We start from the raw sequence: 15682 nt of genomic DNA, 5'->3' as shown, positions 1-15682 counted from the left end.
CTGTTTGCAAACCGATGTCGATATTCGATATCTGCTTGATGAGCACTGCCGTTACAGGCCGTTACAGTCCGTACACAAAATGCATGTCTGCGTACTCTTGAGAAAAAAAGCAGTTGGACATTTTGATAAAGAAAACGTCACTCACTAAGCAGCTGGGACTGCAAATTGCTTGCTCGTATGTCAATAATTCCTAGTTGCTGTTTTCACGGCTTATTGATTTGTATAAATATGTACTATTACTAATGACGCGCACGCAAGATATATTCCGAGAAGAACTGTCTTCTTTATCATAAAACAGTTTCGTTTGCATTTGTGATCTCCCAAAAACAAAATTAGCAGCTGATATTTACTTTAGGAATTATATTAATTATATTTTTAGAATTAACTTTAAATAAAATCCACAAGACTTAAAATAAATGAAAAAGGTTATACAAGTTTTGAGTTTTTTTTATTTGAAAAGAAATGTACGTACTTTATGCTCCCAAAATTTGAACATAACGATATGGGACATCTTGTATATGTCTACTACCTGCAATTTTGTCGGTTAAGTGTGACCGTTAAGGGTGAATGTATACCTTTGAAAAGATAATTTTATTCACAACATTTTCACCTTTTTTGCACAAATTTCCCTTGAGTTTTGTATCAATAGAACATTAAGTGGTTCAACTTTACTAACGTTGGTACGGTCTGACTTTGGCAAACTCCAAAAAAAGTTCTTTTAATTTACTTTCTACAGTCTGCGAAATCGAAGGGTAAAGAGGGCACGAGTTCTAACGCTATTTACGATTATGTATTTCAATCTTCTTTTGTTCAGGTAACTCTACTATATTTTTGAATATAAACGTCGGATTGCAATAATAACTATTTGGCATTTTTATTATATATCGCAAAGGTATATTGAATAGCGAGTTATTTATTCACCGTCCATATTATTAACTTTTTGATAAGATATAGACCTATTCTATGATATATATAAATTAAAATATGAACTCACATATTATTGTATTTGGAACAATCTGTATATTTTTTCTGAAAAATTATTAATTTAATTACATTAACTTTAAATAAAATATTATTGAGCCGTGGATCCTAACACTGTACCTCAATATTTGAAGATATTTAAGGTTTTTAAAAAGTATACTGTATCTAGTATTTAGAGTCGAAAAAATTATATGTATGAATATGTCAATAAACCCGTTGAATTTACACTAAAAATGTACGAGTTTAATCGTATTTTTCAATATCAGCTACAAATTGAAGAAAAAAAAACTCTTTGACAATTTTACAATATATTGCAAATTCACTCATTAACAAAAGACCAACATCAAAACAATATAAATCGAACTTTTTACATGTACCCGGTATCATGGTAGTGGTGGAAGACCATACGAAGCTCTTCGCACTTTCATACCAAGAAGGCAAGGAACTATCGAGGATAGTGGTTTCAGAAAAAGAAGAATCTTATCTCATATTGTTTCAGTTTGAAACTAGTCGCGCTTATTAACGGATAGTGTATACCAATAGGTGGTGATTAAAAAAAAATGAAGAGTTCAGTTTGTGGGGTCGCTTTTCTTGCGATTTTCGGTAAGTTTTTTTTTTTCACTTTTTATAGATAATTTATTTGTTGTAATGAATTATTAAAAAAAATATTGTTATTTTTGATGGTTTTTAAAAGATATATCCTCAATGTCCTTAATTTTATATATGTTACAATTATTTAATTTTTAAAATAAATAGGTATAGAATATATTATACAGGCAATGGATAACCATATTTAATGGATTTCTCTGGCCCTAGATCTGATAGGAATAGGTATATTGAACAAAAGGTCTTCAGTTTATTAAAAATTTGTTTTTTAATACGCAGTTTTATATATATTTTATAACCTTGTAAACTTTATATTCCATGATAAAACCATGTTTGCTTACTAATTTAATGATATATCATATAAGAAGTTCGTAGAATATTAACAATAATAAGAAATTAATATTAATTTGATATAATTTTAATTTGGTAATGTGCCTAGAGAAATCATTAAGTTAACAAAAATCTTAAATTAATTATTAGTAAGTTAGTTGTTTTTCTATACGAGACGTTATAAAGATTGTCGCTTATCGCTCGCCCTTATCATACTCGACGACATTTGGTAGACTCTCTCCCTCCTGTTTTATTACATTCGTTATTTTTTCTAGTCAAACTTTGTACAAAAAGAGAACAATACTACAAAACTCTTCTGTGACTTACACAAATAATTATATGAAGCATAAATTAAAATATTATATAAATACTTCAGCTGATAATTTATATAAATTCAATCTGAAGCTTTTTGCGAAAATTTCTGAAAATCAGAGCGATACTCACAATCAAGTTCAGGGCAATTTTTTTGGTAGAAATACTTGCCACACACCTAGTTCATATAAATTCATCTCGGAATTCACAAAGATCACGATATTTGATTGCAAAAGAGTCTATATTGAGAGAACGTTCGTAATGAGCCTGACCTCGAAATTGAAGAAATCTATAATACAACCGCAAATATATGATGAGATAGTTTGGTAAACAAAGTGTATCGTCTTACTAAGATTTTTAAAGTTTTAACTGAAGAACCTATTTATGACCCTAAAGGCAGTGAAAGTATGAAAATATTGCCTAAAATAACTCGTAAACTCTTATTTTTAATCCCTCTCTCTTTAATATTTTGTAGAATGTGACATAGTATGTTAGAACAGAAAATAACTTTTCATCTTCTATTATAGTTATACACCATTCATCAAAAGTTTACATGAGTAAAACTATTATTTTTACTTTGAGCTCCAAATAGTCATAAATTTGATATATTATACATAAAAATTCCGAGTGTATCTAAATTTTCTGAGAAGAAGAGTTAAAAAATTAAAATTACCACTTTCTGAAAATCGAATTATTGTTATTCTTATCTTACTTCACTAAGTGCTGAATATAAAATATATGACGAGATATATTTCTAATATGATAGTTTAAGATTATTTGAAATATCTAATCTGCTGGATTCCCTAATTTCCTCACACAGTATTGGGTCATTAAGACCGAAACAAAAAAGAGAAAGTAAAAAAAAATTACGTTTTTAACCCTAGAATTAATATGAAGCTAAATAAAGCTAATCCAAACAATATTTAGGTGATCACATAAGAAAAAAAGCTTCAAACACTGCATCCGCTTTTTCACATTGAACAGCAATGCATCTTTGCTTCCAGAACGTTCAGTAAATGGAATTTATAAACCAATGTCATCATTATGGTCATTTTGATATTTTATTCAATTAATAAGCTAGTATATATTGGTAGTATACACCTAGTATTCACCTAATCCTGAAATAAACATTAACAAAAAGTGATTACATTATTCTAATTCTAGATTGTAGCCTAGAAGGCAACCTACTTCGGCCTCCCTAGAGAGAAAATCTAGTTCTTCTCAATAGAGAAAACCAGCTTTTCTATTACAGTTGCACAGCAGCAATAATTTTAATTCAGTAAGCAGACTGCTAAAGAGCAACCGGACGAGATTTCTACAAATCTTAAATCAATTATGTAATTTAACTAAAGGTTCCTAATGATCGACGGTAAAATAACCTTCTATTTATCCATTCCTACAATAAATAACAAGATATAAAATTTGCTCCAAATCATGCAATATAGTATAAAGCAAGAACGTTTAATTTATATTTAAAATGAATCTACTATGAACGAACTTAGAAGCGTTCATAAATTCCGTTGCCAAGGTTTTTCTTTACCATCGCTACTGAAGTTGCTTAGAATTGAATCTTATTATTACCTGTCATTAATCGTTATTTGAATATCATATAACAGCTAAATAATTAACGACTATTAAAATTATATAAAGTGCAATGTTTATAATCTCGCACGACTAGGATTTTTTTAACCTGTCGGTACCGGCAATGCAAAAAAAAAACAAAAGTAGCATTAACCCAATTACTAGCGACTTTTACAGATAAAGTGGTACTGCTATATGTTGCTTATATGGGTACCATGGCGAGAGATATAGAAAAGCAGATTACATAAACCCGTGCCGTGTCGATTTGTTTGGTACCGGTTATGCCAAGATAGGAAGTGATGAGAAACTGACAAGAAATAAAGTTTTGAGAGATTTTTGCGAAAGAAATGAATGTCGGCGAACGTGTTAAGTTGAGATTTCTATCGCAGTAATTCTTATTTAAGCAATCGCGTTATACTGGTATCCGATATATTTTTAAAAATGTTCGTTTTTTTGAGTCTGTGAATTGTAAAAAACTTCCAATAGAAATTAGTTCAAAAGGTTAAGGTCTATTGCTGAATAAACCTACTACTACTTTTTCCTACATTCACGCAATAAAATGATCAAGAAAATTGAGAATAAATTTACTTACAGAAATATTATTTGACCTTTTGCAAAGTATTGCTAATTTGGCCAAATGGCTATTGGCTATTTTACGCTCGTTATGCATTCTTTGTATTTTGCATCTTATATACTTTCAATTATTTATGCCATAACAGCAGTTCATTCTTTCAAAATTCTATGTACTCGTATATTCTTTTAAAACTCTACTCTTTAAAGGTAAATGCTTATTTTATTGAATTATCTACTCACTGATATAAGAAGTGTTACACCCAGGAATAATTTCTTTAAATTAATTTATTGGCAATGAGGTAACTTACATTAAGAATGAAACGATAACAAACGATTTGCAAGATGTCAGTATGACTTATACCAGTATAAATATTAACGTATAAAGCCACTTTTTCAAAAAAAGTCACTTAAGCAGAATATCTTTTGTTCACCATTTTATTTCTGTTTAATCTTATACAGCGGTTTATTTATGAGAACGTTAACTTCACTTTGAGTGATACAAATCGTATCTCTGTCTTACTCTGAATCCATAGCTATTTTATATTACATCTGTGCTGATACAATTTAATGGTTAAATTATTAATATGTGTTCGAGGACTTTTACGATGGAGAGAGAGCGCAAATATGCCAAATTTACTAATTTCTCTGCTAATTCCTAAATAATCTTTATATGTTGAATTAAAAATTATTCACGAAGTAATAACATTTCTATTTAATTTATACCTCAACTACTTATGTAATTATAACTAAATACAGAAGCTTTTATTGTTGCCGGCATAATGCAGACGTTTAAGAATTTGTATGAATCAACGAATCTTTAGAACCAATTTTAAAAAACAACAATTATCTTTATATTAAAAAATAAGAAACTTTCCAATCTTTTAATAATTAAATATTAGTTCACTTGTAAAATTCCTCCCGGACTAATAATACGACTTTCAATGCTACAGAGATAAATAAGAGAAAACTTTAAGTATGTGATGGGAACTGTCACGCGTAAATTTCTTCTTTCTATCCTGTAATTCTGCTAAAAAAGGATGTAAAACAAATTGCGGTCTATGATTAATACAGTTGTTCGAAATGTCTCATTACTTATTAGTGTCTCATTTCATTACTATATAGTCCGAAGCCAATGTATGGATTTCTATGTCTCGATTCTATAGATTTGCTGAATTTGATTTAAAAAAAAATCTTTTTTAAAATTGATTCTACAGGTGTGTTCGCCTATATTTAAGGGTAAATATTGGTATTCAAATTTGCACTTTATTCAATTCAACACATAACATTAAAATATTATATACGTCCGGATTACTGCGGCTTGAAATCAAAGAAAAAAGATTGTCATTAACCGCTGTAACTATTAACTGAATAGTTTCCTATTAAAGATAGTTGCTTCGCTTCTGGTCTGCATTTACCGTAAATTCTACAACTTCTCAAAACATTATGAAATTACACAATAATATTTTTAACGGTGTGATTCTTAAAAAGAATTTATTCTAAGAGGCAACTGATTGTGTCTCACCCAAAGTTAAATTACGCAACTCTTACTACGTGTACTTTCCTTTTCAACTTTGGCCTCTCGCAGACGTTATTGTCGTTCTCCTTTAATATAGAACCACGAATTCACTTTCATTAAAAAGCGGAAACCACTAAAACTCGTTATTTTATATAGCGTAACATATTTAAGAAAGAATAGATTTTAAAAGTGAGTTTTAAAAGTAATTACTTTAGGGTTTAAGACGTATAATCTATTTTTTATGTGGCCAATGAGAAAAACGTGAGAACATGAAACATGACTTAGAATCACGGATGAATGGTCTACATCAATGAGTGAAAAACTGTTATGGACGTTACTTATCCAAGCTTAAGAAAGTTCAGGGTTACAAGCGATCACGCTACTGCACCAGTTACTTTCTAAAACCCACAATTTTATTGAAAAATAGATTCAAGGAAAATTGATTTGAAATATATAAAAAAAGGAAATAGTAAGATATCCTTAAATTCATGTTTTCCGTATTCATTTAATTTCAAAGAATTATTATTTAGTTAATTTTTATTATTAATTAATATTGTTAAATTTCGTTTTGGTGAGATTCAACTTCAAACCTCAAACCTCTTTTTATGACTTAGATTGGCAATACAATTTTGACAAATGCTGGAAGATGGAAAGTTAATCAAGAAGCTCATTAGCCGTCATTTACTATTTATATTGATTTGTCACTTTTTTTTGTCCAACATCTTCCAATTACTGATTTATGATATAATCTATTTTGATAAAATTATTAGAATATTATATTAAAGAGAAGAAAATAATTTTAGTAGGTACATCAACTATTGACAATATTTTTAATTCTAAAAGACATAATAAGAAAAATTATTACATACTTATTCTGAAAGTTTAATACAAATTTATTGTTGCTTCAGTTTGTTTTAAATTTGTATTCAAAAAGCTCTGTAGGATATCTAGGACTTTTTAAAATTCTAAAATTGGCACTTTTTACTTATTTTTTACTTCCAAAATTAGCCTCCAAATATTGCCGGAAACAAGAGTACAACCTATAAGATGGTCCCATTGCATTCAGAAAAACGAGAAGATAAAATAAGTACTATTTTAAATTGATAAAAAAAAGATCCCATAGTTTTTCCACCTAACCATACTAGCATGAAAGTTTTACCCGATATATAGAGATACCATGTTTGGATTTGAAACGACCTGTTGGAATTAGAGCATTTTACATCCACAAAATTACCTTTTTTCTTAAAATGGCTTTCAAAACAGCTAGATCTTGGAAAATCCAAGAGACATATATTTTTCATTATCCATATAATCTACAGAAAGTTATAATTTTCTGGGCTTATTGGCGTTTTTGTACCAATACCAAAATCATTTTCATCACATATGAGCACAGTGTCTAAAAAGGTGGATGTTTCTTAATTTTTGTCTTGCTTATTACATTTTAAGCTGAACAAATGATAAATTTAATTATTATCGTTCCATTTCTCTATTTTTGAAACTAGCTAGTTCTTTACTTGCTGAAGAATTATATGATTTATAAAAGTACTTATTGAATTTGTTTGTCAGTGAATTTAGAAAATCTATTTTTTAATTAGATGGCACCGTCTGATTCATGTTGTTATTATTAAAATCTTTAAAAAAAAATGCCGTGTTTTCAATACCCTAGATCCAGAATTCAGCTTACATATTATATGTCTTACTGCAAAAAAACTGTTTAAGTGCAAAAGAACATGGACAGATTGCACCTAATTATTGATTCAATGAAGATTTGAAAATGAGATATTTGTTTTTAATAATTCTATTGATTTGTATTTTTTTTTATTTCGCCGAAGCGTATTCATCTATTCATTATAAACCTAAAATATCTTTAAGCGCTTTGTTAAGGTTTACTCCTAAAAGAAGATTTAAAAGAATTGCATTGACCATTTATATATAATGCTTATAAGTAATAATATTTAGTAATAATCTTTAAAAACGTTAACGTATTACAACCAAACTCTTGTTTACTATAGAAGATACTGACAATATTAATGACAAAAGAGAATAATATTCTTGACGAGTTATGTTTTAATTTTTTCTCTTAAATTTCGTTGTGATTATTTAGGAAAATACTGAATAGATGGTCCAATACTGACCATTATGTTTAAAGTAGTTATTGTCATTATTGTCACCAATATTATAAATTGCGCAGCACCATGCATGAACCACAAATTAGCTGATATTCCTGTTCCATCCTCTAATATGGTATTTAGTACATCTCTTCAGAATATCTAGCCATGTTGCTTTTTACTAGTAAAGAAAATGCTAGGTATTACCTAATATATCTTCCTAACCTAACCATAATAGTCAGTCAGTAAAATATAAGTCTCCTAGCGAGATGTGGATCTGCAGAACCACAGATTTGCACTTAACTAAGAACCTCGATAGCTACTAAAAGAAGATGACACATAGAATGCTAATTAATACAAAAACATAATTTCTTCAATTAGATTCAATATATTAGCTGCAGTACCAAGAGCATTAGGGACCTTAAACCAATATTTAATCAATTAAACAAAGAAAGAGCTATGCATGAGGATAAAATAAAGGTGGTTCAGTAGTCCTACCTCCTTGATAAATACAAGAATTGTAGTTTTGAATTTGTTTTTTGTGATGTTTATCATATAAAATATATAGTATCTTCACTATATTTCGTTTAGGTGATCGTTAAGTCTCCAGTGGTTTGTTCTTGATATTTCATAGTATTTTTAGTTTTATCCTTCTGACCCGTTTAGTAAGACCAGGAGAATCCTTGTCAGCATCTAGCATCTACTTGGGTGGTTTCTTGACCTTTGTATCTGCCATTTAATTTCCTAAATTCTTACCAAGTTTACTTATTATGTTTTTTTTTTGTCATTTAATTATCCAGGAAAATCGTTTTTAGTGTATGTATACGCTCTTTAGTAAGAAAAAAAGCTAATTAAGTATTAAAATGATTTTTTGACTCACATGAAGTAAAGCCTGTTTATCATGAGTTGCTGTTATGACTGCAGATCTACTATTAGTATGTAATATTCGAAAAAAGCTTTTCGGCAGTACCTACAATCATTTTAGTCATACCAAAAAAATCAACAGTAAGCTCTTCATAACATTTTAAGTCATGCTTCATTAATTATCAACTGTTAGCAGTGCAGTTATATCTAATTGTGACATGAATTTTAAATACATATAATATTCCGACAAAAAAAATTGTGACTCGTTTACAAAACAGCTTTTATTAGAATTGAATAGCTTTATCCGCAATTTGACAATCCTCTTTCATTATGAAAAAATTTTTGACCGTTAACATTTTCAAGAAATTATTTTTTTTTGTAAACACCTGTCTGCTTAGTTAATTTGTGGTATAATACCGCAGGTATAAGGTTATATAAATGACCCATTGGTATGTTAAGACTTAAGCGAAGATCCGTGTTCGATCCTTTTTAATAAACTGACCACATTGAAAGGTTAAGGTCATTTAATTCTTATTAAAACATCTTGCTACACCCTATCGTTACCTAGACATTAATCGAAGCTAATTGGTGAAATTTAATCGTTTTAAATTAATATCTGTTGGCCAATATTTCTTATTGATATTGGACCAATTAATTACGTTTGTTACTCTTTTACTTGGTGCTATCTAAAGCTTTTAATATTTAACATCTGAAGTTATAACATATCATACTATTGCTAAATTAATTTTAGTGTCTCAACAATTGACAAATTAGCATTTTAAATAATAAATCATCCTTATGCATTGTATAATCAGTTGCCCATCCTTCTGAGCGTAAACGCGCATTCTTTCTTAAATGTAAATTGGCTCTTATACAATCGTCATCTTGAATTCTCGGTACACGGTGGGTGTAAGAAGGTGCTAAAACTTTTTATTTTCACACACTTTCCTTTTTATTGCTTTAAGTATTTACCGAAACAATTGCTTATTAGAAAAATGAAATCTTGTCTTTATTTTACACAAGTTTAAATATGTAAATTGCAACACAGTAGTTTATGTATATAACGAAACATATTAGCAAATCGAGATGTAAAGACACATTTTTACCTTATGTATTCTATTATTGACAGATTAGATATAACATATCTAATTTTTCCATTAAATAGATTTTCATCTAGATGACCATAATAAAAGTGAGAAGTTGTTAAATAAGTTGTTCAGAAGCCCACAATAACAAATGTTCATCAACTGGCTAGATATATTTTCTAAGCTTTTAGTGCACTGGCTTTCAAAATCAATCAACTCATGCTTTAATGATAAAGGAAATAAGCTGAAATCCTAAAATGCCAAGCTAAATAAGCTAAATTCTATTACAAGAAAAGAATATATCTGATGTTCCACGAGTTATGTTAGAAAAACATACATAATTACAAATCGTGCTGCTGGATCTAGTTTTCAATTAAATGCAGTTTATTTTATCATTTTTGTTCAATACGCATCAAACTGATATGCATGAGTCAATATTTCTGCTTTATCTATTACCAAGCTTATATAACAAATTAGACTTTTATGCATCGTATTGTTACTAATTACAGCTGGAAGCTGTTGATTTTTACCATAATAATAAAGGTTTATCTCAGACATTAGTCAAGTAATCAGATATAAAGTCTGGAATGCTTCTTGAATATAGGAATTTCAGTAATTCTAACAGATTCTCTTACTACTTTACATAGATTAGCTAATACAAAAGTATAAAAAAAGGATATTACTCTCCAAATAAAGAAAATTTGCTGGAACCTGACAAAGAACCACCAAGAATTGAAATTTGCATGGATTTTAAGTCCCCCAGGTATTCTGGGAAACCATAGAGCGGATCTTCTAGCAAACATTTAAAGATGTCTAAAGTTGAAGGACGAATATTTGGACCCTCTCGAGTTCATCCTTAGTTTTAATTTGGCAGTCCAATGGTCAAATAAATACCAGGAAGAACCATTAGCCAAAAACTCTTGTATTCTGACGGATCTATCAGAATGGTTTATGCACAACACCTCCGTCGGCTTCCTATTGTCCCCCAAATTCAATTCAAGCAGCATACATTTTTGATTTGTTACACTATTGTACTGCATATATTGCCACTATATTTAGTAAATTCTAAAACAGTGACTAGGATACCCTATAAGTAAATACTTACTAAGGGTCGTGCCATTATTCTATATCAATAAAGAACTAACTCATGTAATCAATTTATTTACCCTCGTATCACTTTCATAAATGTGTCATATTCGTATATACGAGTAGTAAAACTATTACAAGTATGTAAACATTAGCATAAATTTGTCAAAGGATTACGTATGATATTACTAACTACATTACGATGCTGATATTCTCGAGAAACAAAATGACATTTAAAAAATAAATTTACTTTCTCTGCAGCCTGCAGTTTACTTTCTACTATATCAGGTGCTGAACGTATAATCTGTATAACTATATTGGGTCGGTATTATGCCTTTATAGTGTTCAGGCGCGGTTTTATTTGAAAGTTTTAGTTTTATAAAAATTTTAAATAAATAAATTATATTATTAATATGAATTTTGTAGCAACATTTTTAATACACTCCTATAATTGTAATATATAATTAATATACAAATAAGCCTTAAAAAACTATTTTATTCCCGGTCATAATGCTGAAAGATATGATTGAACTTTTTCCAAGGCCGTGTTAATGCAATGTTTTCCAAATATTTTGGATGATTGTTTTGATATTATTTTTTTTTATTTTTACAGGTTTAGTTAGTTCCCAACAACTAAAAGGTAACCAGGAAGATCCTTGCCAGGTTAAAGCTAGGGTGGTAGGTGATGAAACATATTGTGACAGGTAAATATTTCTTTAAATAATTAAATCAATATGTATCATAATTTATAAATAAAAATATGAGAATTTCTTGAGAAAAGTGATAGTTATGTAGGATATAATATTTTTAGGTATTGGGAATGCGTAAATGGACAACCAGAGCTTTACGACTGTCCAAATGGCTTAGTTTATGCAGGAAAGAACCGAGGAGTCACGGAAGGATGTGATTATCCATGGAGATCAAACTACTGCGATGGAAAACAACAAGCAAGTAAGTATATTTATACGTTTTAATTTTTAACCAGTTAATATCTCAACATATTTTTTAAATCTTATTTAAGCTTTTAAATAAATAATTTCAGGTTTATCATAAAGCCACATAATATGCTACCAAGGATAAAATATTTACAGATTTGATCTCACTCGCAATGATCTCCATATACTCAATGGTCACAGGCACATTTAGATTTATACCATTTTCTGACTTATGATAAGGCATTGTACTAGGAATTAGTCCTTCTGTTCCCTCCCAACTTTCTTATCTCTGATACCAGGGCTTTCGGTTGTTTATACCTCTACCGTTACTAAAGCTCACACCTTCCCTACTAGGTGAATTAGTAGGAATGATGCCAGTTATACTGATAGTTCGTCTATCCCTTCTCAATTTTCTTGCCTCTAATACCAGGTGTTTTGGTCGTTTATACCTCTACTGTTACTAAGACTCACACCTATCTGGACCCCTTCCACTAGGTGCGAGAGTAGAAATGATAGCAAGCCTTATACTTTTTAATATTGGAGATTCACCCTTGTATAATAAATGTCATCATTACTTTATCTTCCATCAAAACTCACAATCTTCCTTTAAAACAATCTCTTGTTGTATTGACGCAGTCTAGAAGACAATAAAGACCTCACACCTTTACGATCTTAGGTCTTTTAGGTGTTGCTCTACTAAGTCCCTTAATTATATCTACGATTATTTATCAAAAGTTTAGTATAGGGGCCTAAGAAGTTGAGTATAAGGTAATATTAAGTTTTGTTTGGAGGTTTTTCTTATTCTGGGATAGATCTCAAAAAAAGTTTTCTGTGTTCTAGTGTAATGTTTAAAATTGAGGATATTTAATAAAAATTTGCTGAAATATTTATGTATACAGTACAGTGGATTCTAGCACCAGGAAAACTATAGTATTACGTAAAGTCTGATGTTGTAAAGATCATATATAAAAATTTTGATTGATTGAGGTACTGTCCAAGTCATATGGGGATGTGTGATGCCTCCAGCAGATCTTAATATTATCAGCAAATGTAAAGAACTTCTTCCTAAGCACTGGAAAAGTGTTTGGGCTCTAAGATCTCTGGGGGTCTCTGAGCAGCAAGAGATTGAACCACGTGGTCCTTCTGTATTCTGTACTGACTGTAGTCTGTAATAACGATAGTCAGTGAAAAACTAGACCTCTAGTCTTTTTACCCTAGAACAAAGCAATGATGCCTGGTTTCTGTCACATGGTTTTCAGATGTTATAAACTTAATATGAAAAAGAGCTAGTACGCTAAAAAAAATAGTCAGAATTATCCTATAGTAGTCATTTTGTAATCACATTTTATATGAAGATTATTGCGAATTAAACACTTAATTCTAAAATAACTTTATATGTCAATTATATAATTTTACTTAAAGATCCTCCAATTGGTACCGACCATTGCGATTGGTTGTACGGCATCTTTGGACATGAAACATCTTGTACCAGATATTGGACTTGCTGGAATGGTACAGCAACAGAACAACTGTGCATTGGTGGACTCTTGTACAATGAGAGAACCCACTCTTGCGATTGGCCTGAGAATGTAGATGGATGTCAAAAACATCGTAAGTTATTTAAATTCCTCTAATATTTTCAAAATTATAATAAATGAATAATTTTTCAGCTTTATGTAACGATGACCCCAATGGTAATGTGCCTTTAGGAAAATCTTGTAATAGATATTGGCAGTGTCAAGGTGGATATCCGAGATTGCAGAGGTGTCCCGCCATGTTGGTGTTTGATAGGAGGTCACTGAGGTTAGTCGCAAATTCAATAAAATAAATTAAAGTTTAATATCTATTATTTTAATTAATTAATGAACACTAATTGTTAACTAGATCGTGGGACCTTCTAAATTATTTCTTTAGTGGTAGATTCTTCCTCACGGAAAGAGATGTATAGTCTTTCATGGGAACGGCAAGTAAGATTGTTAGAGATCCCATCCAGTGGCCTAGAAGATTTTTCTAGAGATAGTTGGTATTTTTACTGAATGCCTTTACTCTCTTGCTAGTCATGAGGCTTTCAGCTAGTTTTCCTTTGTAGGATACATGCTTGGTATGTGCGTTCCTGGCAAGGACTTAAAAATTGTTGTTGCAATATTGATTTACCCTGCTTAAATTTAATGGGTTACAACGTTTTGGCGTACCCCCTCGAGGAAGTCTTTAAACTCAGAGTTAATTTGAAAGCCGGCTAATTCGTGACAAAATCTCTGACAAGAAAACAAAATTGGTGCCTTTCGTCATATTGATTTTAAGTTCAATATTTATTGACTTAAAATATTCATTAAACTTATCACTAGCTTAAGCAATATGCAGTATACTTACGTTTTATTGCCAAAATTAATAAAAGTGCTATTGTAGGTGCGTGGTTCCTCCTACTGAAGACTGTGACATACCTAGCACACTTCCTCCACCAATACAAGAGGATGAGGATCAGAACATTCCACAAAATAATCCAAAAAATAGAGGACAACGAGAAGAACAGAACTTCCCTAATCTACCTCAAGGAGCAATTCCTATTCCACTTAAAGGCAAACCAAAAAATTAAAAACCAAATTAACTTATTCATTCATTTTAAACCGATCATTTACATCATAAATTAATGATTTTATTTTAAAAAAAAGAAGCAGCTGCCTCTATAATAATTGTAATTTTCCTATAACAAATTACTGTACATTACTATCTGAAGACGATCGTTAAATAAATCACAACACACGATGTAATTCCAATGGAGACGCCTGATCTTTAAGTTACATAATCGGCTAAAGTATGTTATGTAGCTTATTGCGGATTTTTATTAAAATCTTTTTCCTCGTACTACTATATATGTGTGGCACTTTCTCCTTTCACATACAAGGATTGAACTAAATTTAATATCTTTTTTATTTATTCCCAAAAGAAAACAAAACAAAAATTGGTTAATCGAGAATATTAATTATACAACTTCTCTAGATAATAAAATATTTGTTTAACCTAAATTCATTATTGTGCCAGTATCAAATTACATATAAGTAACTTTCATCTAGATTGAGACAGTTTTATCATTTCCATTTCTTTTTTCACTTAACTGTTGATGTTTATCGTTAGTTCTTAGTTATTTTTACAAAGTATTAATCGTAGTTTGTTTTAGTTTTAAGTACATGTGTATAGTTAAATAGGTGCCTATTTAAAAAACCTGTTAAAAATAAAAGTCTTTTTGATAAAAATTGGTTGTCTGTTCCACTGACATCTGTTCCAGAACACGTTTTTACAAAATATATTTTATAACGAGTTCTTGGTAGATCTTCAAAAACCTAAAATAGAAAATTGCTTTATTAACAGAGTTAGTAAAGTTGTTATAGAACAACAAAAAAATTTATTTCTTTAATATAAATATGAGGTTCTAGATTAAAAATTGGAACTTAAATGGTATAAATATATACATAAATCAATAAGTACGATAGATGTAAGAGAAGTAAGCACAAAAGAAAAGTATAAAAGATATAAATATTATTACATTAATTTAGATGATATTTTCTTACGGTAAGTCTTTTCTCCACAAAATAAATGCCGATCTTGTCTGAAAAGTTGATACATTTTGATGAGATAATGAGATAATTCATTATTATCGGACTTAACACGTAGTTTTGATCATTAAAAACTATCAAAAACATAACATTT

At 29.8% G+C, this 15682-nt stretch overlaps 2 protein-coding genes across 5 annotated transcripts in view; one reads left to right on the top strand and one right to left on the bottom strand.

Moving 5' to 3' along the window:
* Positions 1–1416: 1416 nt before the first annotated feature.
* On the top strand, positions 1417–15228 carry LOC126741604 (protein obstructor-E-like). Its single transcript, XM_050448097.1, has 6 exons — positions 1417–1584; positions 11656–11746; positions 11854–11993; positions 13400–13588; positions 13648–13780; positions 14384–15228. The coding sequence occupies exons 1-6, from the start codon at positions 1542–1544 to the stop codon at positions 14568–14570; spliced, it is 783 nt and encodes a 260-aa protein (XP_050304054.1). The 5' UTR covers positions 1417–1541; the 3' UTR covers positions 14571–15228.
* LOC126741600 (transmembrane protein 135-like) overlaps positions 14888–15682 on the bottom strand; it is a 71904-nt gene continuing 71109 nt past the window's right edge. For all 4 annotated transcript variants that reach the window (XM_050448088.1, XM_050448092.1, XM_050448091.1 and 1 more), the window contains exon 13: positions 14888–15315. In XM_050448088.1, coding sequence (XP_050304045.1) covers positions 15270–15315 — 46 coding nt within the window. In that variant the 3' untranslated portion in view covers positions 14888–15269. The remainder of the gene's footprint in view (positions 15316–15682) is intronic.

The sequence above is a fragment of the Anthonomus grandis genome, chromosome 10 (assembly GCF_022605725.1).
Source record: "Anthonomus grandis grandis chromosome 10, icAntGran1.3, whole genome shotgun sequence".
Lineage (NCBI taxonomy): Eukaryota > Metazoa > Arthropoda > Insecta > Coleoptera > Curculionidae > Anthonomus > Anthonomus grandis.
This window is presented reverse-complemented; position numbering and strand designations above follow the sequence as displayed.